General features: G+C 41.7%; 1 protein-coding gene and 1 pseudogene across 8 annotated transcripts in view; one reads left to right on the top strand and one right to left on the bottom strand.

The window, feature by feature from the left end:
- The window catches only part of AK4 (adenylate kinase 4), a gene marked incomplete at its 3' end in the record, with an annotated part of 74,101 nt that extends 52,747 nt beyond the window's left edge, over positions 1 to 21,354 (top strand). For 5 of the 7 annotated variants that reach the window (XM_082358767.1, XM_082358769.1, XM_082358765.1 and 2 more), the window contains 3 exons: positions 9,570 to 9,742; positions 12,883 to 13,001; positions 15,630 to 21,354. In XM_082358767.1, coding sequence (XP_082214893.1) covers positions 9,570 to 9,742; positions 12,883 to 13,001; positions 15,630 to 15,744 — 407 coding nt within the window. Of the gene's footprint in view, positions 1 to 9,569; positions 9,743 to 12,882; positions 13,006 to 15,629 lie in introns of those variants that run through there. The other 2 variants (XM_082358766.1, XM_082358772.1) reach the window with 2 other exon arrangements.
- On the bottom strand, positions 13,011 to 15,623 carry LOC309613251 (nuclear nucleic acid-binding protein C1D pseudogene; annotated as a pseudogene). Its single transcript has one exon. The product of its transcript is annotated as a nuclear nucleic acid-binding protein C1D pseudogene (transcript).
- Positions 21,355 to 22,982: the final 1,628 nt, after the last annotated feature.

Here is a 22,982-nt window from a genome sequence, read left to right as displayed (position 1 = left end):
CCTCTGACATTATGTTCTTTTTATTTTTTTTAATTTATTATTATTATTAATTAATTAATTAATTAATTTATTTATTTATTTTTGGCTGCGTCGGGTCTTCGTCTCTGTGCGAGGGCTTTCTCCAGTTGCGGCGAGCGGGGGCCACTCTTCATCGTGGTGTGCGGGCCTCTCACTGTCGCAGCCTCTCCCGTTGCGGAGCACAGGCTCCAGACGCGCAGGCTCAGCAGTTGTGGCTCACGGGCCTAGCCGTTCCGCGGCATGTGGGATCTTCCCGGACCGGGGCATGAACCCGTGTCCCCTGCACTGGCAGGCGGACTCCTAACCACTGCACCACCAGGGAAGCCCTATGTTCTTTTTAAAAAATATGTATGGCTGGATAATAACGCTTTTTAAAAAACGGTTTGAAATGTGCTGGTCGCATTGCACCTCTTCTGACATTCTCTTCTTGGCAGCTGATTGATGTGAGAATTACAAACGAATTACTTTGGGACTTCCCAAATAAATAAATAAATAAAATAAACAACAGACAGTTATAAAAACAAACAAAGAAAAAAACAAATGAATTACTTTGAGGATTTACTCAGCCCAACTTGAGACACTGGTGTAAATCACTTCAAGGAATTCTGGTGCTACCATGCTGCCTTTTATTTTTTTATTTTTGGCTGTGTTGGGTCTTCGTTGCTGTGCGTGGGTTTTCTCTAGTTGCAGCGAGCAGGGGCTACTCTTCGTTGCAGTGCGCGGACTTCTCACTGTCGTGGCTTCTCTTGTTGCAGATCACGGGCTCTAGGCACGCGGGCTCAGTAGTTATGGCTCTCGGGCTCTAGAGCGCAGGCTCAGTAGTTGTGGCGAATGGGCTTAGTTGCACTGTGGCATGTGGGATCTTCCTGGGCCAGGGATCGAACCCGTGTCCCCTGCATTGGCAGGCGGATTCTTAACTACTGTGCCTCCAGGGAAGCTCCCATGCTGCCTTTTTGAGTACCATTTCCTATTGTCTGCCCTGAAGTCTTAAAATTAGGATCTGTAGGCCGAAGGATATTCATTTTTTAATTATCTTATAAGCAGATAAACAGCACTCCTCACTCCATGGAGCCTTTGTCCTTACGCCTAACTAGAGTGACAGACAGGACCTGTGACCCTTCAGGCCTGTGACATTGTACCCCAAACTTCAGTGGGAGCCCCGGCCCATCCCCAGGGCCTTGGTGACCACTTCAGAGCTTAGGACACCACAGCTGCCCTGAAAATTATACTATTTGAGACTGGTTACTTCCAACTGCGATGCTTGATTATTAATAGAAATGTAAGTCATCCCTCTTACATTATATCCCTCACATGACCTTTTAAAAATCCTCTTCTCTTTGTTACTGATTCCCCTCCTCCTGCCCCCTAATTCTTGACTCTTCCACCGTACTCTGGAATCCTCTTTCCTTATCAATTTTCTCCACCTTCCACGTGCCCTCTCTTTGTAGAATGCTCTGTCTACCTTCTGTCTTAAGGAAAACCTGGGTCTCCCCTTACGATGCTACTTTTTTTTCTTGTCTCTTCTGTTTTTGAGGCGACTCATTTCTCAAACGTGAAAACATCCTGTTGGGTGATTGTGGTGGCGATGGTATTATTCTGTCTCCCTACCACCTCTTTCATACTTTTATAAAAGCCCAAGCTTATCTTTATCCTTCATGTCTTTCTTACTGTCAAACTTGCTATTTGTCTTTCGACCTCCAGCTCCACATGGTTTTCATTTTCCCCCATTTTCCACTCCTTGTCCAGCAGTTTGCCCTGGGCCAGCCAACACGTTGGGATTTACATATAGTAATTTTTTGAATTAGGTATCATCATTCTCAAAGGTACAGAAAGGTTAGGTAACCAATGTCGCAAAGTGAGAAAACCATAGGTGAACCGCCAGCCGAGGAAGTTTGTCTCCAGAGCCTATATTCATTCTCAGAGTCTATATTTGCCATGCTGTTTTTCCCTAGTCATGTGTTTAATGGTGTGTGCAATGATATTTATTGGAGTATACTGGAAACCGTTTAGATGTCCAGCAGTAGGGGGATTGGTTAAATTATGACACATCCAAACTAGGGAGTACTCTGCAGGTATTAAAGAGAGTGAGGGAGCAATGTGTACTATGTATAAAAAATCTTCAAGATATATTAACAGAAAAAAGCAAGATGCAGAATATTTATTATGCATATGTGGGAACAGAATCTGGCGAGTCTGTGCCTGCAGCACTAGACCAGGCAGAACCCCTGAAGCCACCAGGATTTGGGTTTCTCAAGTCATTTTGTAAGCTGACTGCTCTGGTCGCCAGCAGCAGGCAGGCACCGCTTCCCATCTGAGAATTTGCTTCTCATAGTATGCAGTTTTCTGTTTCAGAAGGAAGAAAGCAAAGTGTGGTACATGGTGTGTGATTCTGAAGTCAGATAGCACTTGGTTCCTTGGTTCTAGGTTCCTCGGTTATTAAATACGTGGTCTTGGGCAAGTCACTTAACTTTTCTGAGCCTCAGCTTTTATAACTTTCAAATGGGGATGACGCTTACCTGGCAGAATTGTGACTTTTGAGATATTTATTAATTCATTCAACAAATATTTATTCAGCACATACTATATGCCAGGCACTGTTTTAGGCAGTAAGGATATGGCAGCAAATAACTTTAAAAGTTCTGCCCTCACTTCGCTTACATTCTGTTGGGAATAAAAGCACTCAGAAAATAAGTCATAGACAAAAAGTGATGCAGAGAAAAAAAGAAAAAGAATGAAGGGTGGGGCTTCCCTGGTGGTGCAGTGGTTGAGAGTCTGCCTGCTAATGCAGGGGACACGGGTTCGAGCCCTGGTCTGGGAAGATCCCACGTGCCGCGGAGCAACTAGGCCCGTGAGCCACAACTACTGAGCCTGCGCGTCTGGAGCCTGTTCTCTGCAACAAGAGAGGCCGCGATAATGAGAGACCCGCGCACCGCGATGAAGAGTGGCCCCCACTTGCCGCAACTAGAGAAAGCCCTCGCACAGAAACAAAGACCCAACACAGCCATAAATAAATAAATAAATAAAAATTAAAAAAAAAAAGGGGAGATGCTGAGACAGCGTGCCCCCCCCCCCAAAAAAAAAAAGAATGAAGGGTGAATGGGGCGCCAGTGGTGGGCTGGTTAGAGAAGCCCTCACTAACAGACCTGCTTCGAGCCAAGGCTTGTGAAGCTGAGGGCATACCTGGACATCTGGAGTGAGAGCCTTCTAAGCAGAGGGGACGTGAACTATAAATGTCTTAGGCGGGAGTGAGCCTGCCTGCTTGAGAACAGTAAGGATGTCAGTGATGGGCAGGGAGATGAGGAGAGAAGAATCAGGAACAAGAGCAAGCCTTTGCCGGCTACTGCAAAGTTTTGGTTTTTCTGTTGCATGTAATATATCTGGCACATTGAGGATGCTCGACAAATAGTAACCATGATGACGAGGATGTTACCATGATGCTCTGCTCTTTTGGTTGAAGAAAGATAGATGGGGTGACATTTAGGATTCTTTTAAGTACCCCCCTTTATACCCCTGGAACAGCAGCATAGTAGAATGGAAAGAGCGCTTGAAAGACCAGAGACCCGATGTTAAATCCAAGTTCCTCTGTTGACCCTCACTGAAGGCAAACATACTTATCTATCCAACAGAGGGTGATCTTTCCTGCTCTGCCCACCTCCTAGGGTTGATGTGAAGAATGAAATAAGTAAATTTATATAAGTACTTTGTAAACAGTAGACTAAAAATACACGTGAAGCATAAAGGCTGTGTTTGCTGAATTATTATTGGAACGTGGAAACTATCTAGTCCAGCTTCTAGAGTTTCCTTGTCTGTGTGAATGTTTCTAGAAATGGGGTGCACACTGGTGGAAAGGACTGCAGAGCCATAGCTTTCTCGGTGTGGGTTCTGTTACAGTTAGTGCAGCCTGCATGTAGATTAGTTCCGCCTGCATGTAGATTAGTTCCTGGCAAGTTGTGTCCCATTGCCGCCACGAGGCACACCTGTACTACCAGCAGCTTGAGGCTGAATCTTTGTGCTGAATCTACCAGTCTTCTGAATTTTAACCTAAATTAAAGCTCATCATGATAAGGTATTGAACTGGATCAGGAAAGTAAATTTAAAGAGCTTTATTATCTAAAAATGAGGCGATAAAAGGGGTAAACAGATAACTAGAGTGGGAAGGTTATTGCCGTCATGGTTATGCTGTGCCCGGGCTCTAAGCCGTGCTTGGGTTGAGTTCCCTGGTGACTGGGTGGGACCAGAATGCGGAGTCTGTGTGCTGAACTGTAATTGTGGCAGAGAGCAAAGAGTACCAGTGACCCCCTAAACTCTTAGAAAATCTCAGAAAAGGAATTAAATATGGGTCTGAGTGTGAGAGCCCAGTAGGTTGGCACTGCCCAGCATGTTTTTGAAATCTGTTCCTTGGGAATTCAGCTTATTTTGTACACAGTTGCATTTCCCACCCATTCTTCCAGAGGCCCCCAAAGTTCAGAAACAGTTCTAGGGGAGCTGAGTAGACGGGCTTCTGAACCTCATTAGACAAGGAAACTTTAACCAATAATATTTGAGTTTTTTTTTTTTTTTGAATTATTAGCACCTTTAATTATTATTTATTTATTTATTTGGCTGTGTTGGGTCTTCGTTTCTGTGCAAGGGCTTTCTCTAGTTGTGGCAAGCGGCGGCCACTCTTCATCGCGGCGCGCGGGCCTCTCACCATCGCGGCCTCTCTCGTTGCGGAGCAGAGGCTCCAGATGCGCAGGCTCAGTAGTTGTGGCTCACGGGCCTAGTTGCTCCGCGGCATGTGGGATCTTCCCAGACCAGGGCTCGAACCTGTGTCCCCTGCATTGGCAGGCAGATTCTCAACCACTGCGCCACCAGGGAAACCCAATATTTGAGTTTTTATTTGTTGAAGGAATTGTTATATTCTGTTTTAGAGCTGCCTCTTCTTTCCTACGGCTTTTTTCAGCTCTCAACCTCTACCCAAAGGATAAAGAACAATGTTTGCGTGTCAGGGTAGTGACTAGTGATGCTGGAACACAAGGCCCCAGGGACTGTGGCTGAGAATTGAGGCCTTTAAGTGATTGCTAAAATTCTTTGTGCATAGTCATCAATAAAAATGTTGTCTACATCTTCAGTATATGGATATTTATGTATAAATATATAATTACATACAATTTTATTAATATAAAACTGGTAAAATGGGCCCTCCAAAATAGAAGATTAAAAAGAATGAGAAAAAAACAATAGAAGTTCTGTTTCTTTCTGTACTCTAAGGAGGGTCTCTTTGGAAGCTACTGCGTTAGAAGATGGCTTTTCCTTGAAATTGGATTTGAGGAAAGAGTGAAGATTGATTTGGGATTGTTTTGGCTGCAGGCATCTTTCTAATTCCAGTTGTCATCTTGAAGCTTCAATGAGGAGTGGGTTATACAGGGAAAGGCAGGACCTGGCCATCAGTGCCTTTATGTGGAAGGCTTACTGCCCTCACTTTATTGGTGTTTCAATGTAGATTGTACTGGGCATAGCACCAGGAGATAACAAGGGGAGTGAGACACATCTTAAACCCCCACCTCAGGAAGCTCATCTTCTAGGGCAGACTCTGGTGCGTGGTGTAGGTGACGTGGACTAAGAGACTTGGCATAGTGCCTGGGCCTGCTACCAAAGCGCTCACTCTAGCATCCCCAGCCTGACCTACAGTGAGCTGTTGGGAGGAGGGAGACAGAGGAAAGAACCTGGCTGAGGGTGTGTGTAGTATTCAAAAGGGAATTTGGTGGGAAAGAATTTGGCGTGGTTTTATCTGGACTCTCCTAAGACCCCCTTCCCTGTCCCCCAGTCTGTGTAGCCGTAGATAGAATTGAGCCGTGAGCGCCCACATGGGTCCAAATCTTGCTCCTTGGTGACCCAGCTAGCATTACATTATTATTTACGTGGTAGCTGTCACATATATGGGGCTCCAGAGTACACTCAAATGCTATGAAACCCCAATTCTAAAAGTCAGTCTGTTTTTGAACTTCATAGTAATCAAAAGAGAAGTTGCTTAATGAATCAATTTTAAAGTAATCAAGCCATTCCATAATAGAAAGAGGGTTACATATAGACTTTACAGAGCTCAAGAGTCATATAATTTCATGGAATTATTTACAAATAAGGCAGACTAATCAAAGAAGTATATTCACTTAATAGAAAACTAGAAGGGGACTTCCCTGGTGGTCCAGTGGTTAAAAATCCACCTTCTAATGCAGGGGACGGGGGTTCAATCCCTGGTCGGGGAACTAAGATCCCACGTGCCGCAGGGCAACTAAGCCCGCACGCTGCAACTACTGAGCCCGTGTACTCTAGACCCTGCGTGCCACAACTAGAGGGAAGCCTGCGCGCTGCAGCGAAGATCCCGCGTGCTGCAACTAAGACCCGACACACCCAAATAAGTAAAATAAATAAATAAATAAATAAAAAAGAAAGAACAGTAGAAGACAACTACTGTAGTGTTTGCCCACTGTGCACCAGGTGTTGCTGCCTTCCAGAGCTAAGGCCAAGGTGTCTACATTGTACTTGATCTTAGGCAGATATGATTTGACCTTTTACTTCCCCAAATACCAAGCAGTCATAATCTGATCTGACAGAAATTATGTTGAGATTTGAAAAAAATCTGGTTAGTTTATTTAAAGGCAGTATTGTTTTCTATTTTGAAGATACTATATCTCAGTTCCCATTGCAGAAACACCATGAACGTACTTCCAAGCATAATCTCCCAACATGCGGGTACCTTTATGTGAAGGGGATGCTTAGCCAGTGTGGGAGGAAGGAGAGGATACAGCTGAGTGGCTATTGGCACAAGAGCCTAGGCTGCAAGATTAGAAATACCTATTTCTCTGATGAAGCCCGCCTGAATGCAAGAGAGATCACAAGAGGACAGCAAATGAGGATGTGAAAGCAGTTTCTTCTGATGCCAGCTGTAATGTTGGAACAGCTCTTTTGCCTGGTGGAAGCATGTGTTTAGCTTAGGTTGGGCACATGATAGCTGATGAACTTAGATGTGCTCTGCAAGATAAGCCTCTCCTCACCTCTGTTTGAACTTACTCTGTCTTTCCTTGTCATAAGAATAGAGTTGAAATGTGCCCTGGGTTTGGGTCTCTTTGTTCTTGTATCCCTTTGCAAAGAGATACCACTTAATCTCTTAAGAGATTCTGCAATAAACAACATCAAAATTTAGAAACTTGGGCCATTGGATAATTTCCCTTACTGGAGAAATTAGAAAAGAAGCTCCGGGGGAAGCCTAGAACAAACTACCTGTAGCGAAAATCCAGTTTTATTTGTTTTCCCAATCCACTGCAGAGCAATCTTTTTTGCCAAATACAAATTACTGGAAAAATTAAAAGGAAAAAACCCAGTAAATTCAAGCCCAAATTTTAGATTCAACAGAGTTAAAATTACTCTGTGGAATTGCTATAAAATTCCTAAATGTTTTTTCTCATTTCTGTACTTACTGTGACCAGGGCTTACATTGGACTGCAGACCAGATGTTGAGTTTAGTAAGATATAGGGAATGGATAATTTCTGATGGAACTTGCAAAGATACTTAGATACAAAGTACTGTAAGCTCATCAGGGCATAAACTTTGGAAATAGCCACAAGGCCCTATACTAAGTTGCTCATCTGTGTTAATTTTTTAGGAGCTGAAGGGTATAGCAATGATCAAGACAGAAAAAGTCCCTTTTCTCAGAGTGAGATAGGGATAGAAAATAAGCATAAATACTTGGAAATTATTCATAGTAATAAATAATAGAAAATAAAGAGTAATGAGATAGATAGTGGAAGGGGAATGGGACTATTTTAAGTATACTAGTGTAAGAAGTCTCCCTGAGGAAGTTACATTTATGCATATATCTCAAATGATAAGGAGTCATATTCAGAGACCTGCAGGAAGAACATTTTAGGCAGAGGACAGCAAATGCAAAGGCCCTGAGGCAGAGGTATCTGACACTACAAAGATTGAAAGGAGCTAGTGAAGAGAGCAATATTGAAAGTAAGTCGATGTGGCCAAAGTCAACCTTGGGCATCATGTCATGTGATACTGAACAAAAGAAGAATAAATTATGGAAGTGTAGGTAAGGAAAATGGTGTCATGGGTAGCCCAAAGGTGAAGTTGTGCTAACAGGTGAGCTGGGTTGCAGCTGGGGAACATGCAAGACCAAGGAAAATCAGAAATATCATCCAGAGTCCTGGTGTATGGAGAGGAGAGGAAGAGGGACCTATTTCTATGTGCAGAAGATGATGGATGAGGACCCTGGGAGGAATGGGCTTTGGAGAAAAGGGCCTGGCCTCACAGGCAATAAGGAAGGCATCAAAGGGAACAGAGGTTGGTACCTGGAGCGGGGGCATAGAGACAGCGTTGGGTGGGTTTTGTCACATTGAATGCAACAAACACTCTGAAATCACCTTGGCATTCAAACGACTTGGGGATTTTAACACAGAGTGCAGCACATTCATGTTTGAATAACTGACTTCCTGTAATAGGAAAAGGAGTTCTTTGATTGTTAAGTGTTTTAGGGCCATGAAGAGCCATCTTTACAATGTCCTCTTGATACTTCCAATGATGAAAGGGTGGGGATGGTCTGGTTTCCTTATCTGAAGTGATTTAAGTTTGTCTTCTGAATATTGCACCTCCTATTATGCTTTCTTTCCTGCTCTCCATCCACCCAGCTCTTTTACCTAAGATTTAAAGGACATTTTTTTAAAAAGTGATAATTGGATACAGTAAGGTTTTTAACAAAACAGACCAACTTGACAAACTATTTAGGAACAAGATACTACTGTGTACCATCTCAGTCAAACCTAGGGTTACATTTAAAGCAGGTCAATCCCCGGGGTTGGGGGTGGGGGTAGGAAATATATATATATATAAAATTTGGGGTCAACTAACTGCAAAACAGAAAGTGATGCCCATGAGTCCAAATTTCAATTGCAGTTTATTTTCCGACATTTAGAAAAGTAGGGTGAATTTATAAGTTTTGCAGTATCCAAATAGTTTCAAAAGCACCAGTTCTTTTAGAGATTGGAATTTTGCCCACCTTGTTACTAAGGTGCAGGCTCAAATGAAGGTCTGAGTGAAGGATCCTACTTTAATTGATTTAGACTTAAAAAAATATTTGTGTGTATATATAGTGGTATCCTAAGAATAATATGCTCATAAGCTGTTAGAATTAAAAGGACACAAATAAAATTTGCCCCTTTGATTCTTTAACAGAAGAAGAAATGGAGGTGTTGCAACGTGCCCAAGGTCACACGGGTAGTTAAGAGCAGAGCTGAGACTAGAGCTGGGACTAGCCTAGTGATGTTTCGCACTTATTGCTTTTATCATGTGACTCCTTAACCTTTCATATTCCAAATGCTAAAGCTAGGTTGTAAAGTAGCATATTTTCTTCTAATATTAAATTTATAGAAGTAGGTATAAATTCCTGATTAAATCTCCTTTCTGGGTAGTGTATGTGCAGATTTGATTATTCTGTCTCAGAAAATATTTCAACAACTAATTGAATTGGGAAATGTCTCACATTTGATGTGTTTTGTTTGGCATTTAGGTTTTCCTAGAACATTAGTTCAGGCCGAAGCCTTGGACAAAATATGTGACCTGGACCTAGTGATCACTTTGAACATTCCATTTGAAACGCTCAAAGATCGTCTCAGCCGACGCTGGATTCACCCTCCTAGTGGGAGGGTATATAACCTGGACTTCAACCCACCTCATGTACATGTAAGAATATACAAAATACTTTCACATATTGACAAGAAAGAGGTAAAACATTTCAGTTGAAAAGCGGAGGAACGATATGAATAGGCTGTTCCAAAAAGAGCAAATATACATAGCCAACAAATATTTTAAAATTCTCATTCACTAGTAGTGAAGGGATGTAAATTAACGTTTACAACATTTATTGCTGGTTGGGATCTGGGAAAATGATACTCTTATCTGTATGAGGTATATGAAATATTAACAGTCTTTTAGAAAAGCAACCAAGCAACCTACATTAAAACTTTTAAATACATATTTCACTCAACCCACTTCTGGGAGTACAGTCTATGGAAATGTAAGCACTTTCAGTCAGGTCATGTACATGATGAGGCTTATTTCCATGTTGTTTGTAGTGGGAAAAATAAAACAAAACTTGAAAACAAAATGAATATTCATCTATGTGGATGATTAAATAAATTTGAGAATATCCACATTTTGGAAAATCATGTATAAGGTTAAAAAAAAAAAAGAGACATAGTAGTACATTCTTTGGCCCGGAGAAATATTTCCCCTGGGTATTGTTGAATGAGAAAAGCAAATAGCAGAATGATTACATTTTTCTAAAACTGTGACCGCCCTTCTTCTTTTTTTTTTGCTTGCGCTGCACGGCTTGTGGGATCTTAGTTCCCCAAACAGAGATTGAACCCGCCCCTCAGCAGTGAAAGCAGAGAGTCCTAACCACTGGACTGCCAGGGAATTCCCTGTGACCACCGTTCTTTATATATATCTGTTTACATGTCTCTAAGTTCTCTCTAGCTTCACAGGAGTAGTGATAAAGATATAAAGGAACTATCCTGGGCTGGCCAATGGTTGAGGCTGGGACAGAATAAGGAACAGGGTTAGAGTGAGTGGGGTCATGTGAGTGGTGGGAGTGAGGAGCAGGGACTAGGTAGGACTAAAGGCATGAAAGATTGTCCTTAAAAAGAAGTTAAGGGCTTCCCTGGTGGCGCAGTGGTTGAGAGTCTGCCTGCCAATGCAGGGGACATGGGTTCAAGCCCTGGTCTGGGAAGATCCCACATGCCGCGGAGCAACTGGGCCCGTGAGCCACAGTTACTGAGCCTGTGCGTCTGGAGCCTGTGCTCCGCAACAAGAGAGGCCGCGATAGTGAGAGGCCTGCGCACCGCGATGGAGAGTGGCCCCCGCTTGCCACAACTAGAGAAAGCCCTCGCACAGAAACGAAGACCCAACACAGCCATAAATAAAATAAATAAATAAATTAAAAAATGGTCCACATCAAAAAAATCTTTAAAAAAAAAAAGTTCAAAATATAACATCTATGCATCTGCATAAGATTAAATACATGTAAAGGTATATGTTTAAAGAAACTTTTGACAAATTCATTTAAAGAGTTACTGTTCTTTCTGTTAAAGATATGAATTAATTCAATCTGATAATTCTTCAGTTATTTGGTGGTAGATACTATTACTTGTTCTTATCCAAATGTGGAAGGGGTGGCTATTGTGTCTTATTGGGTTAATGTTTGTGGAATAGGCTAGACTTGAATATAGATAGAGTCAGTAATAACTATAGAAAACTACTTCAAGGGGTTAAGGACGCCTTCCTAGCTCTGTAAGTCTTCATTAAGTCCTAATGAGTCTTTTTCATTTGGGCTAAGCACTGGTCTCCTTTTCAGGTTTTCTTTTTAAAATGTAAGTAGTTCTGGACGTCCTTTATTAGAGCCCTTCCTCCATTCCATCCCCAAAAGCTAGTATGGGGAAAAAAAATGTAGAGGGAGGAAAATAGGGTTCTGAACATGCATTGGAGTCTAACACAAAAGCTTCATATTTTGGCTCTGCCTAGACCTGCTGACACAGACTCTCCCAGAATTTGAGAAGCTTTAACACTGAGTTGCTTTCCAAAGACTGGGTATCCCTAAAAGAACACCTGCAATTACAGTGCTATTTCCAAAGATAGCAGTGAAAGTGCTACTCTGGGCTAAGTCAACCAGCTGTTGCGGCCAAGCTCCCCCAGGAGAGATGCTGATGTCCTATTCTGCTCTTTCTGGAAGCAGTTGTTATCTTCTGATGCTCTGAAGTCCTGGAAATGGCTTCTGAGCTTTGCAGCAGTAAGTAAAATAACGGAGAGAGAACTATAGGTGACGTACAGCTTTCTCCCATGCCCATCTCTCATGTTTTGTTAGGGTAACAGCCCTGGAATACCCATGTGATAATTATCTGGCTCACCAATAAATCCTAAGTGTAAGTTATGTACCTAAGGCCCTGAGCTATAATAAAATTCTAGTGAATTTCACACTTACAGCCAGTTTCAGACTATCCTGTTGAGTTGCCTGAGCCTTTTGTTTCTGCTTTAGCCTATCTTTTGACAGATTTATTTCTTTTACTCTCTCCCCTGATAGGCAATAGCCATGGACATAGGTGACAAAATTCTCATGTGTCCATTTTGCTATTTGTAAGTAGGTGGTATGGCTCCTGAAGTTAAAATATATTGAAAATCAAATTCTCTAAAATTGCAGTTTTTCAGTTCTCAGAATGTTTGTTCCTGATTATCATGGGTATAATGATTCATGCCTATTCTACCTTCAGATGTCATTATTTAATTTAGTAAAATAACCTGAGTAAGTTTAATCTCAGAAGAGCTACGTGACAGAATTTGAAAGCTAGCAGAGACAGGACTGAAATACCTCCTCCTCAATTAAGTGTTTTCCCTAAGTAAACCATTTGGTTCTTTGAGATATTTATTTTCCATATTATGAACTCAGGCTTTAGAAAGGCAGCTAGTTTTAGGAATATTTAGAGGGCTAGAGTGACATTGTCTAATGGCTGTTTGGTGTTGGGGGAGACAGCATGGAATTTTGAACTGTGAGTTGAAGGTATCATTTATCAGAACCACTGGAACATGTTTTGAAAGACATGAGAAGTTAATAAAGATTTAATGTCAGCTCTTACGAAAACAGCTTAACATATTGTTACGAACGCTATTTCTTTTTCAACTACCTTCACCATTACTATTGTACCCCAGGCCTAAATCATCATGGGGTAGGAATCAAAGATGAATATATGGTGTTGCCCAGGAAGGTTTTATTTAACCTGTGGAATAGCCCAACTGTTGGCCATACTAACTGGTTTCTCTGGTATTTGTAGGGGATCGATGACATCACTGGTGAACCATTGGTCCAGCAGGAAGATGACAAACCTGAAGCAGTTGCTGCCAGACTAAGACAGTACAAGGACGTGGCAAAACCAGTCATTGAATTATACAAGTGAGTGTGCTTCAGTGTTTCCATGGCAGATGGCCAGCCAGAAAGGTGTGGCTCCTCTAGGGAAGGACATTGGGCTGCAGTGGGGTAGTGTTTCTTTAAGCCTGATAAACCCAAAAGGCCCAGTACCTCTCAGATGAAAGTCATATGAAATGTTGGCATTGTACGTGGGAGACAATGCCTGGTACTTTTATGCTGAAACTCTTATAAGGACCAAAACCTGATCATCTCTGTCTGCTTGATTGTAAAACTGCATCTAGACTTTTCATTTTTCTCTTAAGGGACTGAAATAATGGCTTACATTTTGATACTCCCATATGTAAATATCTGACTTGGGTAGAAGATTAGAAGGGACTTTTGGCCCCGACATGTCTGGAGGGTGTTTAAATTAAAGAAGAGCTAAAACTACAGATTGCAAATTCACACGGCTATGGAGGCAAGGCAGTTATTGGAAATGAGTGTCAAACCTGGTGGGGGACTTGTCAAGCTGGGCTGTTGAGTGACAGTTGAACTGGACAGCTTCCTCTGTTTCTCCAGCCAATTATCACCCCAGAGACACTCAGGCTCAGTGTGACCAGTGATCCCTGTTTTTCAAGAGAAGCAGAAATCAGGCTCTCTCTGTGGAAGAAAATCCCAATTTTAATTTTTTTTTTTAAATTTTTATTTTTTTTATACAACATTTACAGCTTTATTGATAGGGGATAGCCATTATGCCAGAATTCAGCCATCATTATACAACCTCATTTCCCATCTAAAATAAATGAGAATATATTTTACTTTCAATGGGGCGTACTGGCAAAGTGCCAAGAATTAAAGACTAACCTTAAAGTCTTAATTTCATACTTCAAATATCACAAAAAGCAGTGATTCCCAAAACCATGAAAGCATAATGAAATAACTACACAGAAAAAAAGGACATTTAACTCATTTCATGCTTTCTTAATTTTATATAGTGAAAACGGACATATTTATAACTTCAGCATACTTCGTAAAATCATTATTCATCGGAAATAGACAAATGTTTACAAAGAACGTTTAACTTAAATTTCATAGTTGCTTATCAAAAAGGCACTTGAAAGATTGACCTAGATAAAGAAATGAGTCTTGTCAAGACATGGTAAACTGTAAATATAAAATATACCACAATGTTAAAAACCTCATAGTGTTCTATAGGAAAATCTCTAAAGATAACTTAATCTTTAGGGGGAAAAAAGTATTTAGCATTACCAATTTAAAATGCAAATTTTATATATGAATTCAGTAAGGAATACATTTAAACCTTACATTGCCACATAATCATGTATTTTGTGGAAAACAATAAAAATTATGTACTTTTTGAACATGTGTACATCAAAACCAAAAGGTTAATTTTTGCTTTTTCCTTTATTGGCAACTTTGATGCATTTTTAAGTTTTGGTTCCCAGAGGGCATTTTTTACAAATCTTGAAGCTGCCCCCCGTCCAGCTTGCCAGCCTTTTTCTTGTCTGTTATTTCCTTGACTCTGTTCATGTATACTCTGATTCTTTCTAATTCTTGCTTTACTGGATGTTCCTTAGGATTGATTCCCTGAGTTGCCAAATAAACCCAAAACACTGAATTTAATGTGTAAGTAGAAACTAAATCCACTTTTTCGCTTGTTCGAATGGGTCCAACTTCTGCAACAACTCATTTCTAGAAACAGACATCATGGTCTTCAGCGTCTCATCCACAGCACCAATGGAATTCTGAAACGTTGATAATTACCATGAATTTCTACAGGATAGTCTTCATTAATTTCTTCGCCTGCCATTATGACCAACTTGCGGGCCTTGCACTCCTGCCTACCTGAAATCAGTCAGCGGCAGTGACATCAGTGGTGCACCGGCTCTCCCCAGTTTTCATATTGGCAACAAGTTAAAAAAAATTTAACCTCATGGAAGCCAAACAAACCCTATATGTGGACTGCATTCAGGACAGCAGTATACAGCCTCTGCTATAATCAATTTCTGACCTTGTACCCCCCGAATAAGTTAGCAACCCTGTAGATATGAGGTTTCTGATCATATTATTAGGACACATCTTGTATTTCATGATCTATTGTTGTAAGTAATAAAGGTTTTAGAGTAGCAAGGATTGTCAGTGATTTGCTTTTTAAATGTGTATATTGAGGCAGATTTGGGGTTGTCCCTATAATGTTATTCTTTGATATGTTTTTATTATTTATTTATTTTTTAAAGGTTTTTTTTTGTTTTTGATGTGGACCATTTTTTAAAGTCTTTATTGAATTTGTTACAATATTGCTTCTGTTTTACGTTTTGGTTTTTTGGCCCCGAACCATGTGTGATCTTAGCTCCCCAACCAGGGATCAAACCCGCACCCCCACTGCATTGGAAGGCGAAGTCTTAACCACTGGACCTCCAGGGAAGTCCCCTTTAATATGTTTTTAAAGGGGAGAAGAAAAGGTGGCACGATGGCAAGCTTGCCAGAATTAGTGGGGGGTGTTGATACGTTTGTAGGGGCTGTTTTGGCACTCAGTGATGTGTGACATAGACAATGAGATTGTGCTTACATTATGCCCGGGATCTTCTTCTGCTCTAATATCATGTCAAAAGGAAACCTAAAGTGCTTTGTATGTTGGACTTTGTTTTTCAGGAGCCGAGGAGTACTCCACCAATTTTCCGGAACGGAGACTAACAAAATCTGGCCCTATGTTTACACACTTTTCTCGAACAAGATCACACCTATTCAGTCCAAAGAAGCCTACTGAGCCCGCCCAGTGGAAGAACCAGGAAGATATGGTCATCCATTCAATTGTATGTGTAGTGTTGGTGCCATGTCCCAATTAGCAGCTAGCTGAGATAGCTTGCAGCATCTTTTCTAGTTTAAATGGTGAACTGCTATGAAAACTAATGAATAGAAAGAGTTAATGAAGAGGCTCTTCTCTGCCTTTCTAAAAGAGGGGCTACCTGCACATGTTTAAGATGTCCCTGCACATGTCTCAAGTCCTTCACAAGAAAGAAGGCAAGTACAGGCTGGATTTCAAGTGGTGTATAACCCAAGCTCTAGCTGATTTTCGACAGCCATGGTGTTGCCACAGTGGCCTTTTCACACGTGATGGTGGGAGGTCTCTGGTTCTCCCCAGCCCCCAAAGGCTGTTGAACCATAGCACCAGGAGGCCTGAGAATGCCAAGGGCTGTAGCTGCCTTTGTCCCAGGTTCTCTGGTATGTGCCCTCCTGGTGACAGTGGGGTTGAAGCTAAGCTCTCGGTGGTTGCTTCTCTGGCCTTGAGTCAGTCTCCACGATTCATTTTTTCTGTTAGGAATGACGCCTTCTCTCTGCATCCATACTCCATAGAATCTCTCCTTTCCAGACATCCTGGAATGAAGGATTTGGCTTTTACTACTTTTATTAGACATCTGTTTTCTCCCTTCCTAGACTATTAAGTAATGCAGATTGTTCCTGCTTTTATCCCTCTCAGATTCCTTTCTAAGAGCTGAGAGCCAGGGGACTGTGTTGAATCTCTTTATGCACCAGGAACTGAGCTATGTGGAGGGTCTATTTAAACTGCTGGTCTGACTCTCATGGGCTGACACTGCTCCTTTCTTGTATTGTGGCAGAATAAAACCCTCAGAGTCTTTAGGGAACCCTCAAAAACTGGCAAATATTCACCTCCATAAATGTTAAAAGATCCTATCATATCTTATGTATAGAAGTAAATAAGACCATATGGAATTACTGGACTAAATGAATAGTTTAGCTTTTTAGTCAAGACAAAAAAAAATGTATTTTGAAAATGCTGCTAAATATTGAATGCTGACAGTGTTTTTCTCCTGTGAGTGACCCAAGCATATTATAAATAGTTGGTGAAGGGAATGGAGCCTGTGGGGTTGAGGAAAACGTTGCACTAGCCATGCCTAGACTGATGATGACAGGTTTACGATTATGGGATTTGACAGAAATCGTAATTTTTTATTCTATTCCAAAGATGCTTTCTATACGGTGGCCATTAAGTCTAGAAATATAGATCGTACCATTTTGTCATTCACTGAACTGTAGTATCAATAAACCATTTATTTAAGGATTTGCCTGGTTTCCAGACTTGGTGGCCATCTTTTATAATTCTTGCTCTCCTCTGGGAAGGACAATGAAATTTATTCCTGTTGCCTTAAAAATAGATATTCCTCTTCATGCATCGTGGTTGTCCCCAGGGAGGGTCCTTTACTATTCCTGGGAGTGACTTTTGTCTAACTCTTCATACTGGTGAGAAAACGAAAGAAGCCTATTTCAGCATAGGTGGTGTTGAAACACGTTATTTATTTTCCGAAGATGTCGCAGTGAATCCAGTCAGTTCACTGACCCATGGCTTCTGTATGGTAGCCGTACATCTTCCTTACAAATACTTCCCCCACTCTTGCCAGTCCCTCTCCCTTTGTCCCTTCATGTGAATGTTCTTTGGCTACCTTAGTGGAAACACAGAGCAGTTTCCTCCTTATCCTCTGAATCAAAGTGAAATAAGATTATTTACTTTTTAGGTTCATGCATTTAAAATGCCCAGTTCAAGTATTTGAAACATCAGTGCATGATAGTGACTTTTTAGAAGAGTCGTGTTTGAATGACGGTTGATGGGGATAGGGTGAAAATCAGACATGCAGATACAGCTCAGGTTTCCTGGGGAATCAGGCAAAGAGAAAAACAAGTCTGCTCTGAGGAAAATTGCGTCTGCCATGGAGACAATTTCCACAAAGTGGGAAAAGTAGAAAGTTAAGGTTATTACATGGATCATTCAGAAGAGGAAAGTGTGTGCTTTTTTGGAAGCGGAAAAATCTTCAGACCTCTTTCTTCACTTCTCTCAATGTTTAGCAGATGTTCCAGTGTAACCACTGGCTTTGGAGTTTTTGAAAGAGGCATGGGAAACGGCCTAGGTGGCCCCTGACCCCATATACTCTGCTCCTCCATCCTTCCCTCCCTTCTCCCTTCCAGCGAAATAGACACTTAGTGCCAGTGTCTCAACACTGTGCTGTTTCTGAGGTTGCCCTGCAGTTGAGGGCAATCACCTTTGCTAGGTGAGACCAATAAAAGCCAAACACTGTTTCTGTGGGCTTTGAAAGATGATGCTTGTTTCATGTTCAGTGGCCTAAAAAATCTGCTTCTGGTTTTCTTCAACAAAGTCTAGTTTTTCCTTCAGTGATTTTGTAAAAAAAAAATAAAATTTTCTTGAAAATATTTTGACAAAGGTAAAATTAAAGGGATATCTTTCTTTAGTTTTCCTTCTACTGCCACACATGAGGTTCCATTACAGTTAGGCAAAAAAGAGTAGTTTGGATGGTTTCTAAGATTCCTACGTGTCCCCACCTTCTGTGATTCTAGCCGGCTCTGCGTTCATTTTGCTTTCCACTATCCTGACCGGCTTCCCGCTTACTTGGAACTTGAAAATATTGCTGTGTTTAATACACTCTAACACTAAAGCAAGCATATAATAGGTACCATTTATTGAAGGCCTACTGAGTGCTATGTACAGTTTTAGGACCTTTACAAACATCTCATTTAATCTTTCCAGCATCCTTTGAGATAGGCACGATTCCATGTTTATAAACAAAGAAGGCGAGGGTCAGAAAAGTAAAGCATCTTGCCCTGGCTCCTGCTGCCAGTACACAGTGTAGACAGGACTCAAACCCAGGTTTTCCTGACTCTGCTCCTGGATGTTAACTACCTGTGTCCTGTCCCAAGCAAGGCAGGGCACTGAGCTGCTTGGTTTTGCTAATATTTCCAAGGGGCCTCACATCAAAAATAGCGGAGTTCACTATGGTGACGTTCAGCTCTGTATGGGACTGTTCCCTTTTTTTTTTTAATGTTTTTTTCTTTTGCTTAAGCAAAGGAAGCTGCTAGAGGAGAGTCTGAGCCCTTGATCCTCCATAACTACTCATTTATAAATAAAATGAAAGGCTGTCAAAGTAGGCTTGGGTCCAGGCTAATCTGTGGCAGAGGCAAGCTCATGGTCTTCACCTACCCTTTCGGTGTCCATGGTATTGTGCCCCTGAAGGGACCTTTATGCTTGAGCCACCCCAGCCGTGGTGCTCACACACAGGCCTGGACTCGTGCAAGTTCACCAGACATGACTCACTTTGCTTCCCTGACATCAGAACAAATCCCTCCCTCACTCCCACCCTGAGACAAGGCCCTGATAGTAACTGATCTTCCCTAAAGGGCTAGCAGGTGAACAAATGGTGACTGAGCCCCTAATACCCTTGACTTTCATACTATCTTCCCTGTATGACATTACACATGAACATGATCCTGAATGCCAAATCCACACCTCTGTCCACGCTCGGATGTTGTGGCAGTGCTTATCATGCACAGTTCTGGCAGAAATGGGATATTGGCTTCCTGTCTCACCTTCCTTCCACAGGGTCACTCCTGGCATCCTCCAGCAGCCCAGCTTCACCCAGGCTGTGCCCCTCTCTTTGGTAGGGAAGGGCAAAAGGTAAGAATAGGCATAGGTGACAGAGGATTCTTGGGAGAGAGGTGGTGCTGTGGTCTTTTCTGCCATTAATAGGTTGTTGACAGGATAAATTTAGATAGAAAGATGCCTATATATAAACCCATAAATAGGGTTTTTGTAAAATTTAGTTCACTGGGACCTGAGTTCAACATCTGACTTTGGCTATTCGTTTAAAGAGGTCTTACCATCTGCTGGGGGTGGGGAGTGTCTCTGCCCAAATCATAAAGTCAGCAGATTTCCAAATATGTTAAGGTATCAGCATATTCTTGGTAGTTACTGTTTATTGGTACTCGGTGCTAAGTGTACTGCATCCATTGTGTAATTAAATCCTCCACAATTACCCTATGTAATAGATAGTATTATCTCAATGATCTTGCCCCCTTGTATTTAAAACCTGAAATAATCCTGTCTACTTAACCTTTTCCTTTACCTATAGGGATTAATCAGGAAATTCAAAAAGGCCTTTTTTGTACGTTTCTGTAGTTTGAGCTCCCTGTTCTCATGAATAGGTAAAACAATATATTTGCTCCCACCTGGAATCCTTGCTTTTGGCTCTGGTGCTGAGACAGGAAATGGGCACTGGGTGGGTCCTGGTGGTAGTTGCACACTGTATATACAGAGGGCATGTGTCTCATCTGTACTCTGCTGGGTCACAGGATCTCGGGAGGCATTTGTATCTACCTGATGAATTTCATTTCTTTTCATTTAATAGACGATATCTTTTCTCACTGCAGTAGTTTTACCAGAAAGGCAATTCATAAGACAGAGTTGTATTCGTAGTATGAATTGCTTTCTCTCTATTCCCCTCCATTTTCAGTACTCCTTGTCTGTTTGGTGTTTCAAAAGAAGAACCCAGTAGCAGAGACTTCTTTTAATAAGGGAATGTGGTCTGGTCCTAAGTTATCGTCCCTTTCCATAAATAACTGACCCAGTCTGGTTTCCAGATGAAAAGTGTGCAAGACCCAGGTGTCGGGGAGCCATGAAGCTGTATTTCAACTATGAGGAAAAATCTGCTTCCTGCATCTGTTGAGACATAATTACAATTGTTGAGAAATGCCGGACCTTATCTTTCTTTTAACAAGTTGCACAGTTCTTGCCAAAATAAATGCCATTATCTGTATGCTTCAGGGAATTCCCTAAATTGGTGTGTGTGTGTGTGTGTATGTGAGAGAGAGAGAGAGAGAGAGAGAATATTCATTCCAGAAAGCACAGTGTTAATTCTTGACCTAAAAGATTTCCTGTTTAAACACATGTCAAAGAGCAGCGCACCTTAAAGATTCTCCCTGGGGTTGATGTGTGTCTAACTTCATTTCATAAAACCTTTCTTTTCTTCATTTAAAGCTTTGGATATAAAGTCAGAAATGTGTTAAATAAAAACAATGTTTTGTGTTTAATTTAGAGAAGAATAAAGGGAAGAAAAACAAAAACTCAGTCTTTATGTAAGCTCCAGGGTGTCAGGGCTTAGAGGGCTTTTCTAGTTTTATGAGAATTTATACTACTGATTTTTATATGTTCTTGTTTTTGAGATGAATAGATCTCGGGAAATTGTTGAGTTACAATGGCATTTCACTATGATCCCTCTCGAGCTTAAATCAGTTCTCTAACCTAATGACAACTTGTCTCTGGTTTACTGTCCTGTGAGATGTCAGCTCCATTTTCCCAGAAGTCGTGTGTTTACGGTGAGTCAGTGCTTTTCCTCAGTGTGAAAGTTGTCGGCCCTCTTGATTTTGGTGTACGTGCTTAATTCAAAGATTCTAAACCTGTAGTCTAATCTGTACATGCTCTCTTAACTGTTAATTGTGTTATTGATTTTATCTTGCTTGAAGATCGATTCATACTTTTTAATTTGATAGAAATAAAGTTTTTTTTTTCTGCTTATTACTAGTGAGTTCATTTAACATTTCTGTAGCTTTTTACACTTGGCAATGTACATCTTCACAGATATTCTCATTTATGCCACTCTGCAACCACCCCATTATCAACAGTGTTTTCTCCAATTTGTAGATGGGGAAAATAGGGAACATGGCGTTCGCTGGATAAGGCGACAGTTGGTGGCAGAGTGAGATCCTGAAACCAAGAGTTATGACCCCGAGTCTCATTTTCTTGTCTGTTCATCATGTTGCCTTACTTTGTTTACCCTCAAGCTCCTTATTTTCCAGCACTTTATTCTTAACATATTTTCATGGACCTTCTTTGGTTTATTCTTAAAACAGCTCGATGATGTGAGCAGATCCCATCATCACATCCTACACAGATCACATCCTACAGATTAGGAGACTGGATCAGAATATGTGAATACGTGACTCTAAGGTCCTAGAGTCCCGGCTTACTCAGCAGAAGCAGAACCCCCAGGCCTGTCTGGTGGGAGCTCGAGGCGTGGAGGAAATACAGCCTCTGCAGGAGAAGCTCCCTGTGGCAGGGAGAGTGGCAAGCGCCTCTCTCATCTTCTCCTGCCTCCTAAAGGGCCTTCCATTAGCTGCAGCCAATCAGAAGCCAGCTGACACAGGCCCTGCGGCAGGGAGAAGGGCAAACACCCAGGCTTCCCTGGCCCTGAAAGGTGAACTGGACACGATGGCAATGTGGGAGATTGTTTTCAAGTTCAAACCATTCACCTTTCAGGAGGATTTTACATCTCTGCCCCATTGGCTTCATGCTTGGGTATGTGATGTGCTTTAGCCACTGGGCTGTGAGCAGAAATGAAGGTGCCGCTTCTGAGCAGAAGCCTTGGGAGCCAGAGCATGGGCACCCAACCCTCTGTAACGAGACTGGCAGCCTTATGGGGCTTTTCTTTTACCTGAATCCTGAGGTGAAGACTTGGAGCAACGCTGTAGCCAATGATGGACGAGCAGTGTGCATGAAAAACAATCCTTTATTTTTATAAGCCACTACGATTTGGGTGGAGTTTGGTACCATAGCATAGTTCATCCCAAGCTGACTGATAGAAATGGGTCCAAGATGAGTGTGTCATCCAGTTATAACTTTCTCTTAGCAACACTGTTAGGCTGTGGGGCTGCAGAGATGAATAAGACCCAGTTTTTGTCCTTGACCTCCTTACAGTCTCCTGGAGGGGATGGACACGATTAAACAACTACACATAACTGTTGGAGTTAATCACTGGATTACACTTGACAGAATATAGGTGGAGTGACTCTTGGCTGGCTAAGTAGAGACCAAGGGAGAGTTAATATTTGAGCTGAGTGATGCAGGAAAGAGGGAACCCAGGCCAAGGGAATGGGATCCGTATGGACGTATAAGCATGTATGCCAGGTGGAGGCCAGGACTGGGGAGATAAAGGTAAGATCAAGTTGCATTGACCTGGTCTTAAAATTTGCAATAGACAGTACAGACTCTGCTCGGAAGTGACTTACCCGATTTGCATGATAAAATTGTAATTGTACTACAGATCTGAACTAAGATGTAGGGTTCACCAAAAAGGAATGGTTGGATTATAACGAATGCCTCCAGGGGAGAGTTAAATGCCTCCAAGGGAGAAGTCAGGAACAAAA

The sequence above is a fragment of the Balaenoptera borealis genome (assembly GCF_965194805.1).
Source record: "Balaenoptera borealis genome assembly, chromosome: 1".
Taxonomy (NCBI): domain Eukaryota; kingdom Metazoa; phylum Chordata; class Mammalia; order Artiodactyla; family Balaenopteridae; genus Balaenoptera; species Balaenoptera borealis.
The sequence above is the reverse complement of the archived record's forward strand: the minus strand, read 5'-3'. Positions and strand labels throughout refer to the sequence as shown.